We start from the raw sequence: 24,200 nt of genomic DNA on the forward strand, positions 1-24,200 counted from the left end.
AATATTAATAAATATTTTCTTTATTTTTAACATATTTTATTTACTATTTTACTTTATGTGTATGAGTGTATTAGCTGCATGTGTGTAAGTGCACCCATGTCATGCAATGCCCACAGCAGTCAAAAGGTGCCGGATTCCCCTGGAACTGGAATTACAGATGGTTGTTAGCTGCCAAGTGGGTTCTGGAACTCGAACTCAGATCCTCTGCAAAAGGCAGCCAGTGCTCTTAACCACTTAGCTATCTCCCCAGCCCCTCATTTATATATTTTTATTTTATGTGTATGAGTATATTGCCTGAATGTATGTCGTGCAGAGCCTGCAGAGGTCAGAAGAGGGTGTCAAATCCCCTGGAACTGGAGTTACAGACAGTTGTTAGCCACTATGTGGGTACTGTGAATTGAGCCTGGATCCTCTACAAGATCAGCCAGCACTCTTAACCACTGAGCCATCTTTCCAGCCCCAAAGAAGCTTCTTTTGTGACAGATGGAGACTATTATGAAGTTCTACAACTGGTTAGTCAAATGCAGAGAGTGTCTGTGAGGTGCCCAGTCCTAAATGACACATCTACAATGCAATCTCTATACCTAAGGATCAGGGAACATTGCAGAAGGGGGGGGGGGTGGAAAGAATGTAAGAGCCAGAGGGACAAGACATTTACTGCTACTTAAGGCAGTGTAGACATAACAGGAAAACTGTACAATGACATCTCCACAGTATGGTCATCTAACAAGATCTGCATATAATAACATCATCAGTTAAAATACCAAGGTGGATGGGGGAAATCTCAAGGGGACCCACCACAAGATGAAGAGCTGCGGGCAATCAATGGATGCTGAGGGAAGGAGAATAAGTTGTCTCTAGGGACACGCTCCCTGAGAGGTTATCTAACCCCAAGTAGGCAGCCCCTAAACACAGGTATAGAGAAGCACCACTAAATGGACATGAACTCAGTATAATATATATATATTTATTTTTATAATATATGCATGGATATGTAACAATAACAATCAAGGAAGGGGGCAGGAAATTCAGAGGAAGTGGGGGGATGTGGGAGGAGTTGGAGGGGGACAGGGAAGGATAGAAATAGTACAAACACTACAGTCATGTATCATGTTCACACAAAAAAATGTTTTAATCTACAGAGGAAAAAAGAATAGCCTAAACACGAATACTACTTTGTTGTTGCTATACCAGTCCTACCTTGAAACTGTTTGGTAACGGACACTACTATATCCCTCTGGTTAATTAAGCATGGGCTAACCACTGTGGTCATTGATACCCTCTGCAATTCTCATAGAATAAAGACAAGCCTAACAACATTGCATATAGGATCCTTATCATCAGCTGTATTTACCTAGTCAACCTTATTTCATACCAATCTCTGCCCCATACTTTCTACTCCAATAATTCTAAACATTGTCAGATTAGCCCAAATCAATGAACTGTTTTTCCACCTCTCTATGTGATAATTCTCTTTATTCTCTTATCCCTCTATTTCTTCACCAAATCGTCCTAAGCATTCCAGACTTTCTATGTCTCCTGGCTGAGGAAGGTATCCTGCCTTCTTGCTCTCATTTATCACCCCAAGTAGCCACAGTCAGTACTGTAACTGCACTAAATTAGAGCTAGTTATGCTTTTGTCCTCCCAGAGCATAGCCCCTCAGGAAAGAAAACAAAAATCTTAGTTGTTTTTTTTTTTTTTAGTATTTCTAGATCCTAGCATTTCCAACAGGAAATGATCAGTAAATACTTATTAAATGAACCAGGTTTATACAAAACATGACTTTTTGGCAAGTTAAAAACAGCTACATGCCAGATGTGGTAGAATATGTCTATAATCCAATACTCAGAAGGCTGAAGCAGGGGAATCTCAAATTTGAGGCCAACCTGTGCTACATACTGAAATCAAGGCCAGTCTTGGGCTACAGAGAAAACCCTGTATTAAAAAAATAAACAAGACTGAAGAGGTAGCTCAGAGGTTAAGAGCACTGGTGCTCTTGCAGAGGACCCAGGTTTGGTTCCCAGTACTCACATGGTGGCTAACAGCCATCCTTAACTCCAGCTCAAGGGAATCTGACACAGTCTTTTGGCCTCCACAGGCACTGTTTGCATTGGTATATACATAAAATAAAATTTTTAAAAATTCAATAAAAAAAATTCAATATAGAACATAAAATGATCCACTTAGCATCAAAAACTTAATATCCATCTACAAGTTTGTCCTGAAAAGAGGAAAGCTGGTTATTTTTCTCAGAACATGTTCTTTTATAATGTCTGTTTTGCAAGCAAAGAGCTGTAGGCCTTAATAACAATTCTACAAAGGTGTCCTCCTGTTCTTTCAATTTTTAGTCTCACTTCTAATGGGAAGTTAGGCAGAAAAAAATCTAAATAGGTAACAGAAAATACATTTTCTTATACACTACTAATGAAATTCATCAAAATGAGCACAAAGAAATAAAATCTCTTCATACCTGTCACACTGCTGCATTATGGAAATTTCTTTGATTATTTCCTGAAGATCTGACTCAACAGGTACTTGCTTAATCGCAACAACCTGACCAGATTCCTTATGTATTGCTTTAAAAACACTTCCGTAAGACCTTAAAAAAAAAAAAAAAAAACCAAGACATTTGTTTTTTTCATATCGAACAGTCTATTAAAGCTTACTATGAGTTTTTATGCAAAGTATTTTCTAGCTTAAAACATTATTTAAATGATGAAAAAATAAATCAAGAAATAATAACAATAAAAGTAAAAAATTAGCTTTACTGCTTGAATTACAAACTTAAAATTATCACTATAAATACAATGAGTTGCTATTTTTCTTATGGAAGGAAGGGAGGGAGTGGAAGAGACAGGTAGGGAGGAGCAAGGAGGAAGGCAGGCAGGCTAACTTACAGTTGGTTTGTCAACTCAAATGGAGCATTAAGAAGATATAAGTGGAAATTAGAAGTACGAAAGGTAAATTAAAAACAGTCAAAGTCTCAAGTTAAGAGAAAAGGCTGATGTCAAACAAAACAACCCCCAGAATATCAGGGACCTGCCTCTGCTCAGAATATGAAAGAAAAGCTGAAACCCTCCTCTCTGAACCTTATTTTTAAGCTGTGTTGTATTCTGTTGTGTTCTGTTCTGTTTTGTTTTGCTTTGTTTTGTTTTTTGAGACATCCAAAGTCCCCTCAAATGCTTCAGTTACTATCTTCTCTTCAAGAGAAAGACTCAAAGATAAATAAAGGAGACACAGGATTTAATAATGCTTGCTCAAAAATGTCTCCTCTCTAGCACTTGAAAAAATGTCAGTTGAAGATTCGTGTGTTTTAGAAAAGCAAAACAAATGAAGGAGGAAGTCATGTGTAATTTACATGAACTACAAAACAAGGCTGAGTTCTTACTATACACCAGGTACTAGTATAGGTGTTTTACGTGCATTATCAAATCCTTCCTCTCAACTGTAAGGAAAAATATTATTAACATCATTGAAAGATAAGGAAACAAGACTTAGGTCCCAGTATCTATCAAGTCCAGGCTTCACTTTCTGATTCCAAAGTTCATGGTCTTCTCACTACATTATTTCCAAGAAAAGAAAGAAGAGCAAGCCATCAGATGACATGGAATGTTACCTGTGTTTCCTAATATTAGAAACTATATAAAACGCTTCCAAATTTACAATCTTTGAAAATAAATGAAAGTGTAACAAATAAAAGAGAAGGTAGGTCAACAAAATAAATTTGATTCTACTTTCTGTCTACGGCACTCTGAAGCAACTTGATTCATCATAATGTACAAAGTCACATCTTAGAGAAGGGGACTTAAATATCTTCCCTCAAGAGCTGACAGGGAATTTGCTGCTATATTATCTATGGCCAAGTAAGCAACAATAGTCCTCCTTTCTAAGGATGCCTCAACACTGCAAAATAGAAATTGGGAACTATTTCCGAGAATCCCCCTTCCCTAAGCGGTTTACAGTTAAGACTTTGCCAATGAGAACAGTCACAAAATCTCAATACAAGAAGACACAAAACTGAGGTGGTCATGGAGTCCTACTGAGGGGTTTCAGAGAGCAGCTAAGGCCAGGCAATATGTGGCTGGACAGGAGTCCCCACAAGGAGGCCTGAGAGATGACTGTGAATCTGTGAAGGTAAAGCCTAATTTGCAGGGCAGACCTCAGGATACTGGAGGGACTTCCAGGAAGGAAAGTTGTATGCATAGAGCAGAGCTGACTCCAGAGGGCTAAGCTGCAGACTGTAACCTGGAACTAAAAACCAAAATAAACCCTTCCTTCCTTTGATTGCTTTTGTCAGAGTATTTTATCCCAGCAACTGGAAAGCAATTAAGAGAGTCTTCTATTTTTTAATTAATAAATATTAAATTACCTTTCTATCGTCTCTGATTTAACTAATCTAAGTTTTAACTTCCTCAGGAGATCAAGTCACATAATTTTTATCTATTGGGACAAAATTAGCTTCTGGATTTTCAAATTAATTGTCTAGGGCAGGATATAAGAAACTCTCTTAATGCTCAGAGTAATTTCCTGCTTGGTTATATCCTGTTCTTATTCCAAATCTTCTAGATTCAGTCTCCCTCCAAACCTCTCTTCTCTCTCTGTGGTACTGGGATTGAACCCTGGACCCTGTCCATGTTACATCCCTGCACTCTCTTTTCCTTAGGCAATAGCAGAAGAGATTTAATCATATTGTTGATAAAATCTGTTCAAAAGCTATTGTATATATTTATTAGTCCTAAATTTTTATTTATTTAATTTCAGCTTTTAAAACATTCATTTTCTCTTTCATTTCTTTTCTTATATTTATTTTTTTTCTGAGATTGTTAAGTAAATACTAATTGTTTTGCCTTTGTTAGTAATGAAAGACTTGAATCTAAAACTTTGCTCTAATTAGTACTCTCATATTCTTCAGATATTGGCACATGCTCTCCTTTTCACTGCTCTCTAGATCATCTGTAATGTTGCCTTCAATCCACGTTTCCTCATATTATGTTTCCCAATTTCCAATTTTAGTGTGGGTTTTGCCATTTTGTAATTATTTATATCTAACTTAGCAAACTATAATCAGAAAAATGTGAGTTGTAAAAAATTATTTTAGAATTTGTCACGTTTCTGTCTATCAACACACGTCAAAAAGGAAGACTGCAAAGATATATGTGAATACACACAGGAATGAAAGCATATCACTGCTTTAGATAAATATGGACATATATAATCAAGTTATTCATTATAATACTTGGAATCCCTTTCTAATTTTCATATCTGTTTGATACTAAAAGACATATATGGAAACCACACATCTATTTTTATTAAATTCTGTTGACAGTGCCAATAACTTTCCCATCATAAATTTTTGTATCATATTGTGTAACAAAAATACTTTGCTATGGTTTTTCTTTTCTATCCTTAGCTAATGTACTTCTTTAATTTAATTTAACTTTAATTTACCTAATATAAATATTGGTACTTCTAGTTTCTTTTTGTTTTTACTCATGTGTTTAACTTTTTCCTTATATAATTTTTAGCATAAAATATTCCTTTATTCACTTTATGTGTTTTATATAGATCTTATACAAGCAGCATATAGCTAGTTTTTTATTTTTAATTTTCTCCATAGTTCATCTTTTATTTTTATTTTCTTATTTTTTGTTTTTTTGAGACAGGGTCTCCCTGTAGCCCCAACTGGCCTAGAACTCACTATGTAGACTAGGCTGGCCTTGAACTCACAGAGATCCGCCTGCCTCTGCCTCCTGAGTGCTGAGATTAAAGGCGTGCCAGCTCATAGTTCATCTTTTAATGTGACAACTGACATTTAGTCAAAAATGTTTGATTACATATGTTCTTATAAATTTAATTATTTTATGCTTATTACCTACCTTTCTATGCCCAAAATGATATACATTTCTCTATTATTCTGAAACTATGCTAATAATTCCTCTGCCTAGACATAATGATTTCCTCAAGATATTCAACTATCCCCTTCTACTGGCCTTTTACCAAACGAAATGAACCCTAACATGCTGAAAGAAACCTATAAAAATTTGCCTAACAAAGCCAAAACTGCTCAAGTTTAGTAATGAGGATGCAACATGTAATGAGCAGGGCTCTTACCAATCACTTGACAATATATTTCTTGCTTCGCAGTTTACTTCTCTAAAAGACAATATTATCATATCTAGCATAGCCTGATCTTTAAAATTCCACATTAATTGCCAAGTTTAATTGGTATTAGTAGTATTCAACTCCAGCAAATATACTCTAGTTGAAAGATTAAACGGTCTGCCATTTTCTAAAAGTTACTTTTATCTTTTGTACTTACCCTTCTCCAAGCTTCTCCAACACATCAAAAACTTCTTCAGGCTGCTTAGTCAAACTGTCTTCACTCAGCTTTTTTAGTTTACTGGTTAAAAAGAAAAGAAAACAAAAAATGCTTTCCTTAAAATCTTTTACAAAAATTTCAATAAGCAATATAATCAGATGGCTCAAAGGAAAAAAAAAAAAGATCTAACAATATGAAAGGTAAAGAGTCCCTTTCCAAAAGCTATTCCTCATGTACCCAACAATATTCCCCCCATTTAAAAAAAAATTCTTTTATTAGTTTCTTGGGAGACTTTCATATAAATATGAATGTATATTAATTCTCCCCATTTCAAACATACAAAGTTGCATTTCATACACTCTATTAACAATATGCAGTGATGAATCACTTAACAAGAGGGAAATACTCTAAGAAATGCATTGTTAGGAAATTTCATCATAAAAAGAACATCATGGGATACAGTTCAACAAACAAAGATAGAATATCCTAGTACAATGGTAGTAGACAGCAATATATACCAAATAGTATAGCCTATTTCTACTAGGACCATGATGAACACAAAATTAGGTTATTAAAAAACATGGTAGAAGACAGGCATGGCTGCTGCCGAGTATAACTCAGCATACTTTTTACAGTCAACTTTTTTAATAAGTAGAAATCTACTCAGAAATAATGATTAAAAGTATAGTATACTAAACACATAAATGAATAGTGTAGTCATTTATTATCATGATCAAATATTATATACATTGATATGTGTTACACTTTTGATAGAACTTCAGCACATTGGTTTCCTTAGACCTGTATCACCACAAACAATTATGTACTCTGAGGTCACAGTGCTACAATATTACTAAATGATAAGAAATTTTCACCTCCATTATAATCTTATGGGCCAGCATCACATGCAGTTCATCAGTTGATCATTAACCAAAGCATCATTATGCAATTCACTGACATTACAAACAAGTATCTATAAGTATAATCATATCATAATTAATTTTAATATGACTAGCACAAGATATTTAAATGACTAAAATTGTTGTTAGAATATATTTTATCTATTCATGTTATATAAATACACAAAAAGAATATCCCTTATCTCTACTTACTAAAGTACAAAAATATAGTATTCCATCTACTACTATAGTTTTACTAAATGGACACAGCATCAAGCTGCCTTCTAAATATATATCTTTACAACCACAGGTTAGTACAGCTCTTAGCCTTCATCAGAGAAGCTTTTCTTTGCAGTAGATAGTGGTTAATACAGATACTTAAAACCGACCAGTACAGAGAATAAGTGACTGTGGAGTGTTTTGCCCTAAATGGGATATTTATCACTCACACACACACACACGCACGCACTCACACATGCACACACACATACACCAAGACTCAGGGAATATAGCAAAAGAGGGAGAAGAATGTAAGAGCCTGAGGTTAAGAAGTGCTGTGAAAGTGTCTTCTGGATATGACACAATCAATGCGTTAGAACTCACTGAACTCATTGCAGCCATGGTTACCTGTGCACTGCACAAGATTGGGCCTACCAACATTTCATCCCAGAATGGGGAAGAGTTCATGAGGCTCCACCTTTCCCTTAGGGACCTTTGACACCTAATAGTGACTGGGGAAAATGATGCCATTTTCTTCAGTGGTATAGCCATTGATAAGTTGCCCAAACACAGGTAAATAACCTCCCACCCATGCTCATGCAGGCAACACTATTTAAAAAAAAAAAAAAATTCCTAACGAGTTTATTGGACTTGCTAACAGAGCAGAGGGTGGGGGTTTATTTACAGTAAAGTGAGCACCACCACCCCATTTACGGTTGTACTGGAAAGTCCACACTCAGATATAGATCCTGTGACTTCCCAACAGCTGCACAAAATGGCAAGAACTGCCTCATGGTATTCTCAGTTTATATATCCTTAGCCCCTCTCCCATATGCGGCTAAGTTCAACTGATTGAATAGGAGGGGAAACTGACTCCCCCATCGAGGAAGGTAAGGAGGTGCGACTATAGCTTGCAGGTGACTATACCTTGCCAGCATAGTAGTCAGAGGACACTTCTAGTTGACACTCCACCCCTTCCTCCAGCTCTTACATTCTTTCCGCCAACCTCTTCCACAAAAGTCCCTGAGCCTTGGAGGGGGTGACAGGTGTGGGATAATCTTCCTCCCATTGCAGTAAGGCAGTGAGCTTTCAGGTCTCTGCATCATCTGTTTTATATAAGCTATTGGCCCATTTCAGTGGAATTCCATCTACTATAAAAACATAAACAGCAAGAAGCAAGAACATCTAAACAGTGACTTCTATAAACACCTATGGGCATAAACACAAATGCTTGGATGGTACTTTAGCAGATGTATTACATCCATCTAACAAAACAACTGCAGTGGCTTCCCCACTGGGGCCTATAGCCTCCCCTGCCACAGGGCTTGGCCTAGTCTACAGTACTAGATGTGTGTTCCTCCTCTAGAAGTGGGCATTATATCCAATCGAAAATTTGCTGGTTGTACATACACTAGACACACCACTATTACAACAGCTGGCAACCCTATTTAAACTCATTGGGTTACACACAAAAAGAAGTCATGAAAGTAGGAAGAGACTTGTTGGAAAAAAAGAAGGGTTTTAGTGGTCAAAGGGAGGATACATAGTTATAGGGCGTGAAAAAGACTACTAAAATTCATTATATTCATGTACAAAACTGCCAAGAATAAAAGGTAAAATTTAAAAACATAAAAACAAAGATAGCAGATTAGAAGCAGCCTCCAAAGTAATTATGTTAAGAAGAGTAAGAGTGACAAAAGATAGACTCTATTCTAAAGAGAGAAAGAGAAAGAACACTGGAAAGAGAAGTGCTAAGAGAGTGACAAAGAACATACAAAGAGAAAGATTGTGCTCTTGTGTAAGGAAAATCTTCCCTGTGATTATGTTTAGTGTTGTGTTTTCTGTCTCACCTCTGTCCAACAATATGAGTATACCTTGCATTGTTTTGTGTTTTGTTTTTCTTTCTCCCTATTTTTCCCTACCTCTACTTCAGTAGCTCCAGATCCAGATCCTCAGCAGGTTAGGGGATGTGGAACTGTCTATGTGGTAAGCTATGATGCCCTGATGAGGAGACAGACAGTTTTAGTAGAAGGTGTACTGTGTGAGGGATGTTAGGAAGGGGTAAATGGGAGATGAATATTAACAAAATGCAATGAGATATGAAAATGTCACAACAGAAACCATTATTCTGTACTCTATTTTTTTACTTGATTAAAAAACAAACAAACAAAAAAAGGATTAATGTAAGCATGTCATCGGACACTAAGCAAGCCAAAGCACAAGAGAACCCTTAAAATGCTGAAAGAAAAATCAACCTAAAATTCTAAAGCCAGTGAAAATAGTCCTCAAAACAGCAAGTATAAAATGAAAATATAATCAAACAAAAAAGAGTAGCAGATTTTATGGTCAGCAGACCTTCACCTCAATTAATGAGTAAAAAAACCACAAACCAATCTTGAGGCTAAAACAAAGTTATGTCAATCCAAACACCATGGAAGCTGAGGCAAGAAAATCACAGAGGCCAGCCTGGATTACACAGTAAGAAGCAGTCTCAAAAAGCCAAAAAGGGAAATGAAAGAAAATTATGCCCAAGAGAAATAAAATAGAGGTTGGGGATATGTCTCAGAATTTAAGTGCTTGCTACACAAATCTAAGTACCTGAGTTTGGATCCCCAGAAACCCATGTAAATGTTGGGTGGGCATGGCAGCCCACCTGTAACTCCAGCCACTGAAGGCAGAGACACAGGATCCCCACAGCAAGTTGGCTAGCAAGGCTGGTCATATTGGGGAGCTCTGGGTTTGACTGAGGGACTCTGTGTTAATAATGTGGAAAAATAAATAAAGATACTTCCCGGCAACAATCTCAGGCCTCTACATGCACAAGCACACATGTGCACATGTACCCACACACATGAAAAAACATGCATACACATATGCATAACACACATGAAAAGTGGAAAAATAATACATATAATATAGATAGTAAAAACACAGAAAAATATAAGCTCCCCCAATGATAGCACAATTCACATTCAAGACACAAGGAACAAGGGCCAGAGAGATGGCTCGGCAGTTAAGAGCATTGGCTGCTCTAGTAGAGGACCCGAGTTTGGTTCCCAACACGCACATGGCAGCTAAAAACCATTCATAACTCCAGTTCTAGGGGATCTGAAGCCCTCTTCTGACCTCTGCAGGCACTGAACAGTATGGATGCACTTGTGTATATATGCAGGCAATACACACATACACATAAAATTTTTTAAAAGGTAACATTCTCCATCATAAAACAAGTCTTACAAATTGAGGAAGATAAGTATCTTCTCCAACCTTAGGAGAATGAAACAAACCAATCCCAAAAATACAAAAAGGAAAACCCATAACTATGTGAAAATGAAACAGTATACTCCAACGGATCAAGGAGGAAATCAGAGGGGAATTAAGACAAGTATCTCACTGAAATATAAAGGGAAAGATGACATATCAAAATTTACAAGATGGACATCAGGAAACACTAAGAAGGGACCTCAGAGTAGTACATCCATTAAAAAAGAAGATCTCAACTAAAAAAGAACAAATGAAACAAATTATCAGCAGAAGGAAATAATAATAATTAAGAAGAGATATAAATGAAAGTGTTCAACATTGCTAGTAATTAGGAAAATGCAAATTAAAACCACCCTAAGGTATCACCTTACCCCAATCAGACTGATAGGATCAAGAGAACAGATACCAAATGCTGGCGAGGATGTGGAGAAAGGGGAGCTCTCATTCATTGCTGGTGGGATTGTAAACTCGTGCAGCCTCTATGGAAAACAGTGTGGAGGACTCTCAAAAAACTAAAAATAAATCTACCACACGACCTGGTTATACCACTCCTTGGCATATACCCAAAGGACTCATCCTATCGTAGAGACACCTGTATAAACATGTTTGTTGCTGCTTTTATCACAATAGCAAAGAGATGGAAGCAACCTAAATGTCCCTCAACTGACAAGTCGTTTAAAAAAATGTGGTATATTTACACAATGGATTTCTATTTAGCAGTAAAGAAAGATGAAATAATGAAATTTGCAGGTAAATGGATGGATCTAGAAACTGTTATACTAAGTGAAGTAACACAGACTCAGAAAAACAAACGACGTACATTCTCCCTCATATGTGGCTCCTAACACCAAATCCTTTAAAATTCCAGGTCCTTTTAATAAGATGATGCTATACAGCAGTCCCTTCTGCAAGAAATAACTACCATCATCACAACTTCGGCTGACCCTGATTGCTAAACATAGTCCCAACTGGGCTTGTTGACAGTTGTGCTCATTCATTAAAGGAGTACCAAGCAGGGTCACTGGACCCTCACCTGAGTATCTAGCCACTCTTTCCAGCCAACTAGTCCAGCCTTGGAAGACAAAAGAAAAATGAGGAAGAACCCAATAGAGGGATGCTTTTGGAAGCCCTTGTTAAGAAATTCCAATGGACTCTCATATGAACACTTGAAAACTGTCCCGTTCTGACTTCTAGTTCCCTGTCTAGAATTTGTAATTCTAATTTCTCTTGCCTTTACTTCTCCTTCACATGTCCTATTCAAGGACTTTCTTTTCCCCTTAGAGACAAGAGTTATGCAATTTGGGAGTCTTTAAGATAGACCCACTGAAGGGGTACTCCAATTGCCTCACCCTGAGTCCCTGTTCAGCATGAAGAAGCCAGAGCGGTCTCTGTCCCTATTCCCTATCGGCAATTTGGGTAACCCCTTCAGAGGATGGTGTGATAAGAACAGGAGGTAGGAATTGGCTAGGCAGTTAGGGTAAAAGGACCCCAAAGAAATGTACCCAGTTTCTGGGCTAAAAGTCAAAATGTCCTTGGGCCTGTTAGCAACATATTAACAACATACTCTATCCCAAAGGCCAAAAATATCAAAAGTATTTGGGAGCTTGTATCTAATCCTTAAAAGATTTTAGGGTTACCTCTTCAGAAGGGGAAGGGAGGGAGTGGGCATGGATTTGATCAAAACACCTTACATGCATGTATGAAATTCTCAATAAAGATTCTGTGAAAGTTTAAAAAATCAACTAACTAATAACTAAATTAATAAATAAAAATATTGGGCTGAAGAGACGGCTCAGCAGTTAAGAGCACATACTGCTCTTGCAGAGCACCCATGATGGGCAGCCCACAACCACTGTAATTCCAGATCTAAGGAATCCAATACCCTCTTCTGGGTCTCCCAGGGCACCTGAACTCACGTGTATATACCCACAAAATTTAAAAATAATAAATCTTTAAGAATCTAAAATGAAGTCCCGACCCCACCTCCCTTTGCTTCCCTGGGATGCACAGCCACTGGCTTCCTGGTGCCAGCATCTTTCCTGGGTGAGTCCAGCAGTGCCCACTGTGCCTTGACTCCCTCAATCTCATTCACCCTCCTAGCACCCCGACCCCATCTCTTCTCCAGGCCTGGGTACTTGTTGGGGACTCCTGCTGTGTAAAGTAGCAGTTTCTCCATGTCCGGAAAGCCCACAGGCTTGGATTCAAATGCAGAGACTCCTTTTATCAGCAGGGTGCCTTCCCAGCATCTTCCTGACTCATCTGTGAAGTGACCGAAACTGCCAGCTTTTCCTGTGTGATTTTCAGATAATGTCTGGCAGCATGGCAGGAGCCCACCACCACATGTAAATGAGGCATCCTAAAAGTACCTATCAGCTAAGGCTTTTACCACTACCCCCACAGTATAAAGTATCCTGGTTTTCCCTCAATAATCGGAGCTGGATCACTAAGGCTTGGAGCCGAGCTGAGTCACTGAATAAAGGGGCTGTACCACTGACTGAGCTGAGACCTGTGTCTTACTGCCTACGATCCAGTCTCCCCAGGGGGCGCTATCCTTCCATCATCGACTCACTCAGCGACCCACAGCGACACAGTGCGGGACCCACCACACCCCAGGTGCACGCAGGAGACCGGTGCCACACCCAGCAGCTGGCGCCCCGAGATCCCTGCGCCTGCATAGTGGTACACACAGCATCAATAATATGAACTAGTGCAGTATATATGTTTATAAATGTGTATGTATATATAACAATCAAGAGGACAAGAAATTGAGGAGTGGGGGGCATGGGAATTGATGGGGGACTGAAAGCATTGGACATAATGTAAAGACACTCATCAAAAATAAAATGAAAACTTAAAAAATAAAAGTCCTAGGGAGTGAACTTAAAATAAACAACAAAAAAGAGTCTGCTTGAGTTTGTGCAGAGGGTAGCAAGCAGAAGTGGAACCCCAGAAGTCAACATCAGAAATACCAGTGTTGATTGTTGTTGAGGAGCACCTGGGAGTCCAAGGTGGCTCGCGGCCAGACAAAAGATTTAAAACCACCACTTTTTTGTTCTGCAGTCCAAGGCTTGTAACTTCTGAGGGCGTTCCAACCCCCTAGTGTCAGACTGCTGCAAAAACATCTTCTTTTATAATGGGAAATTCAACATCACGCCAGAAAAAACTCCAAATTCTTTCCCTTAAAGCCCTGCTTAAATCTAGAGGACTTAAGATTTCCAAAAAAGAAAGCTCAAAATTTTGGAACAAATTATATCAATTTGCACCCTGGATCCTATCAGCAGACATTTCTGATCCAGAGGTCTGGACTAACATTGCCTATCTGGCTCATAAAAAGGAAATCCAGGAAAGACACAATTTGCCCCTTTCCTTTCTCCCCATAATAGCAGCCATCCGACAATGCTTAGGAAACCCACCTAAGACCGAGGAAACTTACAAGCACCAGAAAATAATAAAGGGGAGTGTTCAAACGATAAAAAAGACCCTAAAGATTTCCCAGCAGCAGATTCAACATCCAGACTTCAAAAGCTCCCAAAAATCCCCAGATAAATTCCCCTCCCTCTTCACCTCGGCTGCCGCCACACCCTGCAGCTCTGCCACCGCCTGTGGCGCTGTTCCAGCCACGCCCTACAGCCACAGAGCAACTGTGTAATCTTAGGGATAGTGGAAGTCGCCAGCCTCAATGGCCTCAGGACCCCCAAATCCCACCGGTAGAGGCTTTTCCTGTTAACTTACAAATAACAAGGCAATGCCCACTAGCCTGGTACCCGCTCCCAGCAGCCGAACTTAAAGAATTACGCCAAGCTATTCATGGAGTATGCCACAAACCCATAAAAGAGACTATTACAGCCTTTACAGATGGAGGGAAAAAAGGGGCTGCATTGGTCATATATGACTCCCCTAATGACCGCCACAAATGCCCTACCATAAACATGGCCTCTGGCTCTGAAACTGCCAGCTTTTCCTGTGTGATTTTCAGACAATGTCTGGCAGCATGGCAGGAGCCCACCACCACATGTAAATGAGGCATCCTAAAAGTACCTATCAGCTAAGGCTTTTACCACTACCCCCACAGTATAAAGTATCCTGGTTTTCCCTCAATAATCGGAGCTGGATCACTAAGGCTTGGAGCCGAGCTGAGTCACTGAATAAAGGGGCTGTACCACTGACTGAGCTGAGTCCTGTGTCTTACTGCCTACGATCCAGTCTCCCCGGGGGGCGCTATCCTTCCATCATCAACTCACGGAAATCCAGCTTTCGCCGTCCTCATACATCCCCACGTGATCCAGCGGCCGGTGGATTTCGTATCTCTAGGGAGTGCACGGTGGAAATTGGGATGGAACCCGACCGGGCCAGCCCCGGTAGCAGAGACCCACAGCGATGCGGTGCGGGACCCGCCGCACCCCAGGTGCACGCAGGAGACTGGCGCCACGCCCAGCAGTTGGCGCCCCGAGATCCCTGTGCCCCCATAGGTACTGGTTCATTTCTTGTCTTGGCACCCCAGACACCAGGGCTGACCTCTTGGCCCAGAGTCCCCACTGCTTCCTGATCCTTTGCATCCATAACAAGTCAGTTCCTCCCTGCAGTCCCCAGGAGCCCTTTAGGCCTGGTCCTGCCACCACCTACTTTTGTTGTCCCTGGGCAGATCAGCCACCAGTTTCCTGTCGCTAGCATATTTCCTAGGTGGGTTCTGCGGTGCCCACCACGCCATGAATCCTCCAGCCACATTCACCCTCCCACCTCCCCCAAACCATCTCTCCTCCTGGCTCGGGTACTGATCCCAGACAACTGGACTCACCTCTTATCCCAGAAACCCCACTGCTTCCTAATCCTTTGCATCCAGACCCACCCAGTTCCTCCCAATATTCTCCAGGAACCCTCAGGAACTCGTCCCACTGCACCTACCTTTGCATCCCTGAGTGGCACAGCAACCAGGTTCCTGAGACCAGCATCATTCCTGGGCACTGCTCCCAGGCCAGCCCAACCCCCAAATTCCTGAGAGCAGCATCTTTCCTGGAGAGATCCAGACCTTAGGAGAAAGCCTGAGCACATTGGATCCTCATCTGACTTGGGCCTCCTGAAGTCAAAAGCAATTTGGGAACTCCTGAAGACAAAAGCAATTTGGCCCCTCCAAGATAAAAACAGAAGAGAGAACCTGAAGCCTAGACCAACCAACTTTTGATGCCCAACAGGTAAACCACAATGGCACATAAACTTTACAAAAAGAAGCAGACCTAAACTCAACAAAGGAAGGCTTAAGTCTCACAAAAAACTCAAACTACAAAAGAAATTCACATGTCAAAGTCATTGAGAAAAAATAATAACATGAAAAAACAAAATAATATATCCCCACCAAGTACCAATAGTCCTCTAGAGTAGTACAATGAGAACACCCTAGAGATAGCACAGGATATGGAATTCAAAAGTACAATGATAAACATGATAAAAGAATTCAGTGAATTTAAAGTACACACAAACAAAGAAACCGAAGAATGCAAAGAAGATAGGGATAAAGTTCTGAATGAATTCATAAAAGAGGTATAAATATTGAAGAATATACAGGCTGAAATGAAGAAGGAAGTGAAACACTCAGTAAACAATTAGAAACGACAGGAGAAAGCCTCACCAATATGATGAATGAAATGGAAAACAGATATCAAGACTGAAAGATAAAGTGGACAAATCAGACCACTCAAGCAAAGATTATAAAAAATTTAAGAAAACGCAAGAATGGAATATGCAGGAATTGTGTGACACCATAAAAAGACCAAACTTATGAATCATATGCATAAAGGAAGGAGAAGAATCTCAAGACAATGGTATGGAACAGATCTTCAACAGGACTGTAGAAGAATAATTCCCAAAATTAAAGAAAGACATGCCCATACAAATACAAGAAGCATATAGGACACCAAATAGAAAGGACCAGCAAAGAAACTCTACAGAGCACATCATAGTAAAAACACTAAACGTGAAGAACAAACAGACAACACTAAAAGTTGCAAAAGAAAAAGTTGTAAATGAAAACCCATAAGGATTAAGGATTACAGCTGACTTTTTGGTGAAAACTATGAAAGCCAGAAGAGCCTGGACCAAAGTATTCCCAGTTTCAAATGACCACAGATGCCAACCCAGGTTACTTTACCCAGCCAAAATGTCTATTATAGTCGAAGGGAAAGAAAAGTCTCCAATGACAAAAACAGGCTGAAAGAATTCATGTCCACAAAACCAGCCCGTTAAGAGAGTTCTTGAAGCAATACAAAGAGCTGAGGAAAGGAATGACTATATCAAAGGGGTTATGGAAACAAATTCAAAGAAGGTATAACTGTGGAAATGCACAACTATACCAAGAATGTGGACAGAAATAAAAATGACAGGATTCAATACACATCTTTCATTAATAACTTTAAATATCAATGGACTGAACTCCCCAGTCAAAAGACACAGACTAGGTGAATGGACTAAGAAACAAAACCCATCTTTTTGTTGTCTGCAAGAAACTCATCTCATTTTCAAGGATGGGCACTACCTTAAGGTGAAACAGTTTTAAAAAATATACCAAGCAAATGGTACTAAGAAAAGAGCAGGTGTTACAATTCTACTATCTGATAAAATAGACTTTAAACTAAAACTAATCAGAAGAGATAAAGAGGGCCACTTCACTCTCATCAAAGGAACAATAAACCAAGAAGATATTACAATCATGAACATATATTCACCAAACTCCAACTTCATAAAAGCAGTACTACAGTATTTTAAGACCCAGATTAATCCCAACTCATTAATAGTAGGGGACTTCAATACCCCACTGTCTCCATTAGATAGGTCAACAGGGTAGAGAGTTAACAGACATCTGAATTAAACAATACCATATATCAAATGGACTTGGACCTAACAGACATCTACTGAATATTCCTCCCAAGCACCAAAGAATATATTTTCTATTCAGTGCCCTATGGAACCTTCTCCAAAATCGTCCATATGCTGGGGCACAAAACACACCTCAACAAATACAAAGAGACTGAAATAATTCCATGCATTCTATCAGATCACAATGCACTAAACCTTAAAATCAACACCAGAAGAAACCCTAGTAACTATATGAACACATGGAGATTGAACAACACAGTCCTGAATGATGAATGGGTCAAAAGAGAAACTAAGAAAGAAATAAAGGTATTCCTGGAACTAAATGAAAAGGACAATACAACACAACAAAACCTCTGGGACACTTTGACAGCAGTCCTTAAAGGGAAGTTTATAGCTCTAAGTGCCTACATTAAAAAATCTGAAAGAACACATATAAATGACAACATTAAACTCAAGACACTTGAAAAGCAACAACAAATGAAACCCAAACCCAGCAGACTAGAAGAAGTAACAAAAATCAGGGCAGGAATTAATGAAATCGAAACGAAGCAGAAACAAAGAAAACAATACAAAGAATCAACAAATCCAAGACCTGGTTCTTTGAAAAGGTAAACAAGATTGACAGACCTCTAGCCCAGTTAACCAAAAGAAAGAGCACCTCCAAATCAACAAAATTAGAGATGAAAGGGAAAACATCTCAACAGACACCCAAAAGATTCAGAACATTGTAAGTGAATACTTTAAAAAACTACATGCTACTAAATTTGAAAACCTAAACACCTGAAAGAAATGGATGGGTATATAAAAGCATGGGAACCACCAAAACTAAATCAAGAAGAGATTAACAGCTTAAACAGACCTGTAACACATAAGGAAATTGAAACAGTAATACAAAACCTCCCAACTAAAAAAAGCCCAGGACTAGATGGATTTAAAGCAGAAAACTACCAGACATTTAAAGATCTACATCAGCCAGGCATGGTGGTGCACGCCTTTAATCCCAGCACTTGGGAGGGAGAGGCAGGAGGATCTCTGTGAGTTCAAGGCCAGCCTGGTCCACATAGTGAGTTCCAGGACAGCTGGGGCTAAAATGAGACCCTGTCTCAAAAAGACAAAGAAAAAAAAAAAAAAAAGCTAAAACAAAACAAAAACTTGGGTATGAGGGTACATGCTTGTAATTCCAGCTTTTGTGGGCGAAGGGCAGACAGGAGGATGATCCATGGGACTTGCTACTCAGCCATCCTAGCCAAATTGGTGGATTTCTCATTCAAGAAGAGACTTGATCTACATCCAATACTACTTAATTTATTCAAAAAGATGGAAATGGATGGAGAAATTTCAAATTCCTTCTATGAAGCCAGCATCACTCTAATACCAAAGCCAGGTAAAGATACAACCAATAAAGAAAAAAATAGACCCATACCGTTAATGAACATAGATTCAAAAATTCTCAACAAAATACTTGCAAACTGCATACAGGCACACATCAAAAAGATCATCCACCATGATCAAGTTGGCTTTATTCCAGAGATACAGGGACAGTTCAATATAAGTCAATAAACGTCATAAATCGTATAAATGGGTTCAAAGACAAGAACCACATGGTCATCTCAATGGAATGCAGAGAAGGCCTTTGACAAGATTCAACTTGCATTTATGTTCAAACTCCTAGAGGGAAATGGACTGGAGGGAACATACCTCAACATAATTAAAGCCATGTACAACAAATTCACAACCAACATCATTCTAAATAGAGAAAACCTGGAAGCATTCCCATTGAAATCAGGAACCAGGAAGGGCTGTCCACTATCTCCACTTCTCTTTAACATAGTACTTTATGTGGGCTGCCATCAGAGGTAACACCCACATTTATAGTGTGTCTTCCAGTTTCAGATGATCCAATCAAGAAGATTGCTCTCATTTCAGTTAATCCCAGATCCAGTCAAGTTTACACCCAGGATTAGCCATCACAACATGAGTAACCTGTTGAGTTAAATGGTGTGTTACAAAATTAATCCACAAAAGTCTGTAGCCTTTCTATATACCACTAACAAGCAATCAGAGAAAGAGTATATGGAAACACTCCCCTTCACAATAGCTGCAAAGAAAATGAAATACCTCAGAATAAACCTGACCAAAGACATTAAAGACCTCTACAAGGAAAATTTTAACGCTTTAAAGAAAGAAATTGAGGAAGACATAAGAAGATGGAAGGACCTCCCATGCTCATGAATTGGAAGAATTAATTTGTGAAAATGACCATCCTACCAAGAGTCATATATAGATTCAATGCAATGCTATTCAAAATCCCCATGACATTTTTCACAGAATTGGAAAAAACTATCCTAAGATTCATATGGAAGGACAAAAGACCTCAGATAGCCAAAGCAACCGTGAGCACTAAGAGCAATGCTGGGGGGATTACTATACCAGATTTTAAACTGTATTACAGAGCTATAGTGATAAAAACAACATGGTACTGCAACAAAAATAGACCCGTAGATCAGTAGAACAAAACTGAAGACCCAAATATGAGTACATGCAATTTCAGCCACCTGATACTTGACAAAGGGGCCAAGAACATTCACTGGAGGAAAGACAGCATGTTCAACAAATGGTACTGGCAAAACTGGATCTCCACTTGTAGAAGAATGAAACTAAACCCCTATCTAACACCTTGCACAAAAGTCAACTACAAATGGATCAAACACGTCATTGTGAAGCCTGAAATCTGAAACTGTTAGAAGAAAACATTGGTAATTACCTACAAGATATAGGTGTAGGAAAGATTTTCTAAATTGGAAATCAATTGCTCAGGAAACAAAGTAAAGAATCAACAAATGGGACCTCATTAAACTAAAACGCTTCTGTACATCAAAAGAAGCAACAAAGGAAGTGAAGAGAAAACCTAGAGAATGGGAGAAAATCTTCACCAGCGACACATCTGACAGAGGTTTAACATCCAGAAAATATAATGAACTCAAAAGACAAAGAATCAAGAAAGGAAGTAACCCAATTAAAAAATGGGCTAAGGAGCTCAACAAAGAGTTCTCAAAAGAAGAAATAAAGATGGCTAAGAAGCATCTTAAAAGCTGTTCGACATCACTAGTAATTAATGAAATGCAAATTAAAACCACTTTTAAGATTTTATCTTACCCCAGTCAGACTGGTTAAGATCAAGAGAACAAATGATACCAAATGTTGGAGAGGATGTAGGGAAAGGGGAACACTCATCCACTTCTGGTGGGACTGCAGACTTGTTCAACCCCTATGGAAAGCAGTGTAAAGAACTCTTACAAAAACTACAGATGAACCTACCATTTGACCCAGTTATACCACACCTTGGCATATACCCAAAGAACTCATCCTATTGTACATCCTATGGATGTACACTTGTACATCCATGTTTGTTGCTGCTCTTTTCACAATAGCTAAGAGATGGAAGCAACCTAAGTGTCCCTCAACTGATGAGTGGATAATGAAAATATGGTTCATTTATACGATGGAGTTTTACTCAGCAGTAAAGATGAAATCATGAAAGTTGCAGGTAAATGGATGGAACTAGAAACTGTTATACTAAGTGAAGTAACACAGACTCAACAAAAACCAACATATGTTCTCCCTCATAAGTGGATCCTAGCACCAAATCCTTATAAGTGAGTATGTATCCAGACATAACCACAGGAACCAGGATAATGAAAAGGAACCAGGGAGGTAAAGGAAAAGAAAGAATCTGAAAGAGAAGAACATAGGAAACAGGTGTTAAGGGAGATATGGATAAAAAATGAGTTATTTTAAGGGGAGGGGGTAGGGAAGGATATATAAGGAACCTAGGGGATAAAGGGAAAGAAGGAGCTCAAGAGAGGTAGGACCATAGGAGAAGGGTATTATCAAGGGAGAAAGGGAAAAACGAGGGCACCTTAATTGGGGAAAACATGATGGAGATATGTGAGAGATAAATAATGTCTGGTAGTTTTAAAAAAAATTCAAAGGAAACCATATTAATCGAACAACCTACTGACAAATTATACATACAACTAGCTCAAGGAATATAATATATATCTAGGCAAGGTTTATCTGAGAATTTTGGTCTTTGCTCAAGTTTTATCTACATGGCACATGGTAATTAAAAGTACCAGACTAGTGGAAGTAACCTTCTTGGATGTTTAACAGCCATACTTTGAGGCCTATACTAATTTGGTCAGAGGGACATAAAGGATAGTTTTTGATCCTTGCCCTCCCAAGTCAACTAAGTTCCAGGGGACTATGAGCATCTCTCAAGATGTCCTGGAACTGCGGTGAGTCACCTGTCCTCTTGATCAAGGCAGCCATCAAGACCCCATCAAATGGACTTAAACCAGTGTCCGATCTACAGAGGGTCAACACAGAAGAAACATTTTCTCTATGCTTCCAAGTGATGCCAGCCACAGTTGAGTAGGGCCTTTGACTTATCTTCACATAAATGGAACTGGTAAAAGAAAGGAGCCAGGGGCTCCTCCCAAGTCCATCTGATCCCTGAGGAACAGATCCTCAAACGACCTTAAGAGTAAAAATAAATTGTTTTATCTGGGCCAACTGCATGGTGTTAAACACCCAAAAGGAAAGTATAACCAAAGATTACAGGGGTCAATATAATTTCTTTAGAGTCCATGTGTATAGCTAAAGGCTACATAACAATATACAGTGCCAGACAGGAGATACCTTCCTTTGAGTTTTTGGCCAGGGTGGCCCAAGAGACTCCCAGACAGTAACCCAGCATAGAATTGGGAAAATCTTATCTAAAGGAATATTGACAACTGATTGCTGCTAGATGAGGAAGAGCTGATCTTCCTATAACAAGAATCTCTAGATAGGCTGACTAGATTCAGTGTATGGACAAACACTGGGGAACAGCTGGGGTTGCCGACAACACAGTGGACAATAACAGGGATGACAGAGTATATGGGCTCCAGTGGGGTTGGGGGGAAGCTATTGGAGGGTGCCATTTGGAAAGTGGGTACACAGATGAATAAGATTGTTTGGGATGTTCTATATGATATACACAAAAAAATCAAATTTATTAAAATGAGTTATATTTGAGGAAGAAGCATAAAAATTTAATGTTAATCAGTAGAGGTGAAAAACATTACCACTGAAATCTACCTGATGGCTTTATATCCATACTCATGTATGGCTATAAAGGAACCTAGGGGATATAAAGGAACGAGGTGCCAAGGATCCCAGGGTAACCAACTGTGACTAGTAATAATTAGATAGAGATTAGAGATGCATGTGCATCTAAGTGTTAGTAGCATTAAAAATGAGTTTTTCTGAAGGAAACAGTGTATTTTAAAATGAAATGGAGATCTTCTTTAAAAGTTAACACCTCATTCAATTTTATGTCTTTTGGGTTTACACTGAGTTCAATATTGTGTCACTATATTAATTCAACTGCAAACCTAAAAATTTACAGCCACTTTTGAAAGAGATGTGTCTTTGCTCTGGAAATTGTTATTGAATACATTAAAGCTGTAATGAAATTTTTCTTCTAATCATGTAGTTATTAAGTAATTTTTTAAAGGTTCTAAAATGAAAAAGCCAGACACAGTTGCACATGTTTGTAATCCCACTGCTGCAGAGGCCAAGAGAGAGAGATCTCTGGGCAAACTGGTGATCCAGCATCACCTAGTTAGCAGGCTCTAGGTCAACATCCTGGGGACCCAGAAGCAAGTCCTTCACATCAGGCATTCTTGCTTTCAGCTTCCTAGCTGGCATGATGTGCACTATTCTGCTCTGCCATGCCTTTCCAGCCATGATAGACTGAAACTGTGAACCAAGGTAAGTTCTTCCCTCCTCAAAGTCATGTCATGTATTTAGTCACAACTTTGTCAGTCTGACATTAACAATACATGTGCTCAGTGGAAAATGGAAAATAGAAATGTGATCAATCATATGGTCTTCATTGATCTTATAAAGGTAATTTTATACATAAATGGCAGTGCAAATTGATGTTAATGTGGGGTGATAATCACTGGTGGTTTTACTTTGTTGGCCATTTTAGATATTTCATATGAGTGGAACCATGAAGTACTTGCCCTTTCCTGCAGGCTTGTTTCCTGAAAAATGCATCCTTTACATTCATCTATATCCAGCATTTGACTAGAACTCCTACTTCCTAAGGGTACAAAATGTGTCAAAATATCTTTATTTCCTTTGTATATTCATCTACACATGAACTACTAGGTTGATTCCAAGTCTTGGCTTATTGCAAATAATGCTGCTGTGAACATGCGTGTACAAAATCTCTTTGGGAGCTTGCTCTGAATCCTTTTAGATACTCAGAAGTGGGAATTTGGGGCAGTCTTATGGTATTTCATTTGTGACTATTTCTTTTGCTGTTTAAAAGCCTCTTAATTTCATGTAACTCCATCTGTCAATTCTTGGGATTATTTCCTTTATTACTGGAGGCCTGTTAAGGAAATCCTTGTGTATGCCTTACACCTTGAATTGCTTTATCTATGCTTTCCTCTTGTAATTTCAAGTTTCGGGTCTTACATTAAAGTCTTTGCTTCCTTCTGAATTAATTTTTGTGCAGGGTGAGAGACAAAGATGGAGTTTCATTCTTCTACAAGTGGAAATCCAATTTTCCCAG

The 24,200-nt window shown here is 38.9% G+C and overlaps 1 protein-coding gene across 1 annotated transcript in view; it reads right to left on the reverse strand.

The window, feature by feature from the left end:
• Stk3 (serine/threonine kinase 3) overlaps positions 1-24,200 on the reverse strand; it is a 321,762-nt gene that overhangs the window by 262,998 nt on the left and 34,564 nt on the right. Inside the window, exons 2-3 of the mRNA XM_008831545.2 lie at positions 6,321-6,401; positions 2,472-2,600 (exon numbers count right to left, since the gene is read on the reverse strand). Coding sequence (XP_008829767.1) covers positions 2,472-2,600; positions 6,321-6,401 — 210 coding nt within the window. The remainder of the gene's footprint in view (positions 1-2,471; positions 2,601-6,320; positions 6,402-24,200) is intronic.

This window comes from Nannospalax galili, unplaced genomic scaffold (assembly GCF_000622305.1).
Source record: "Nannospalax galili isolate Female #2095 unplaced genomic scaffold, S.galili_v1.0 scaffold334, whole genome shotgun sequence".
Taxonomy (NCBI): Eukaryota; Metazoa; Chordata; class Mammalia; order Rodentia; family Spalacidae; genus Nannospalax; species Nannospalax galili.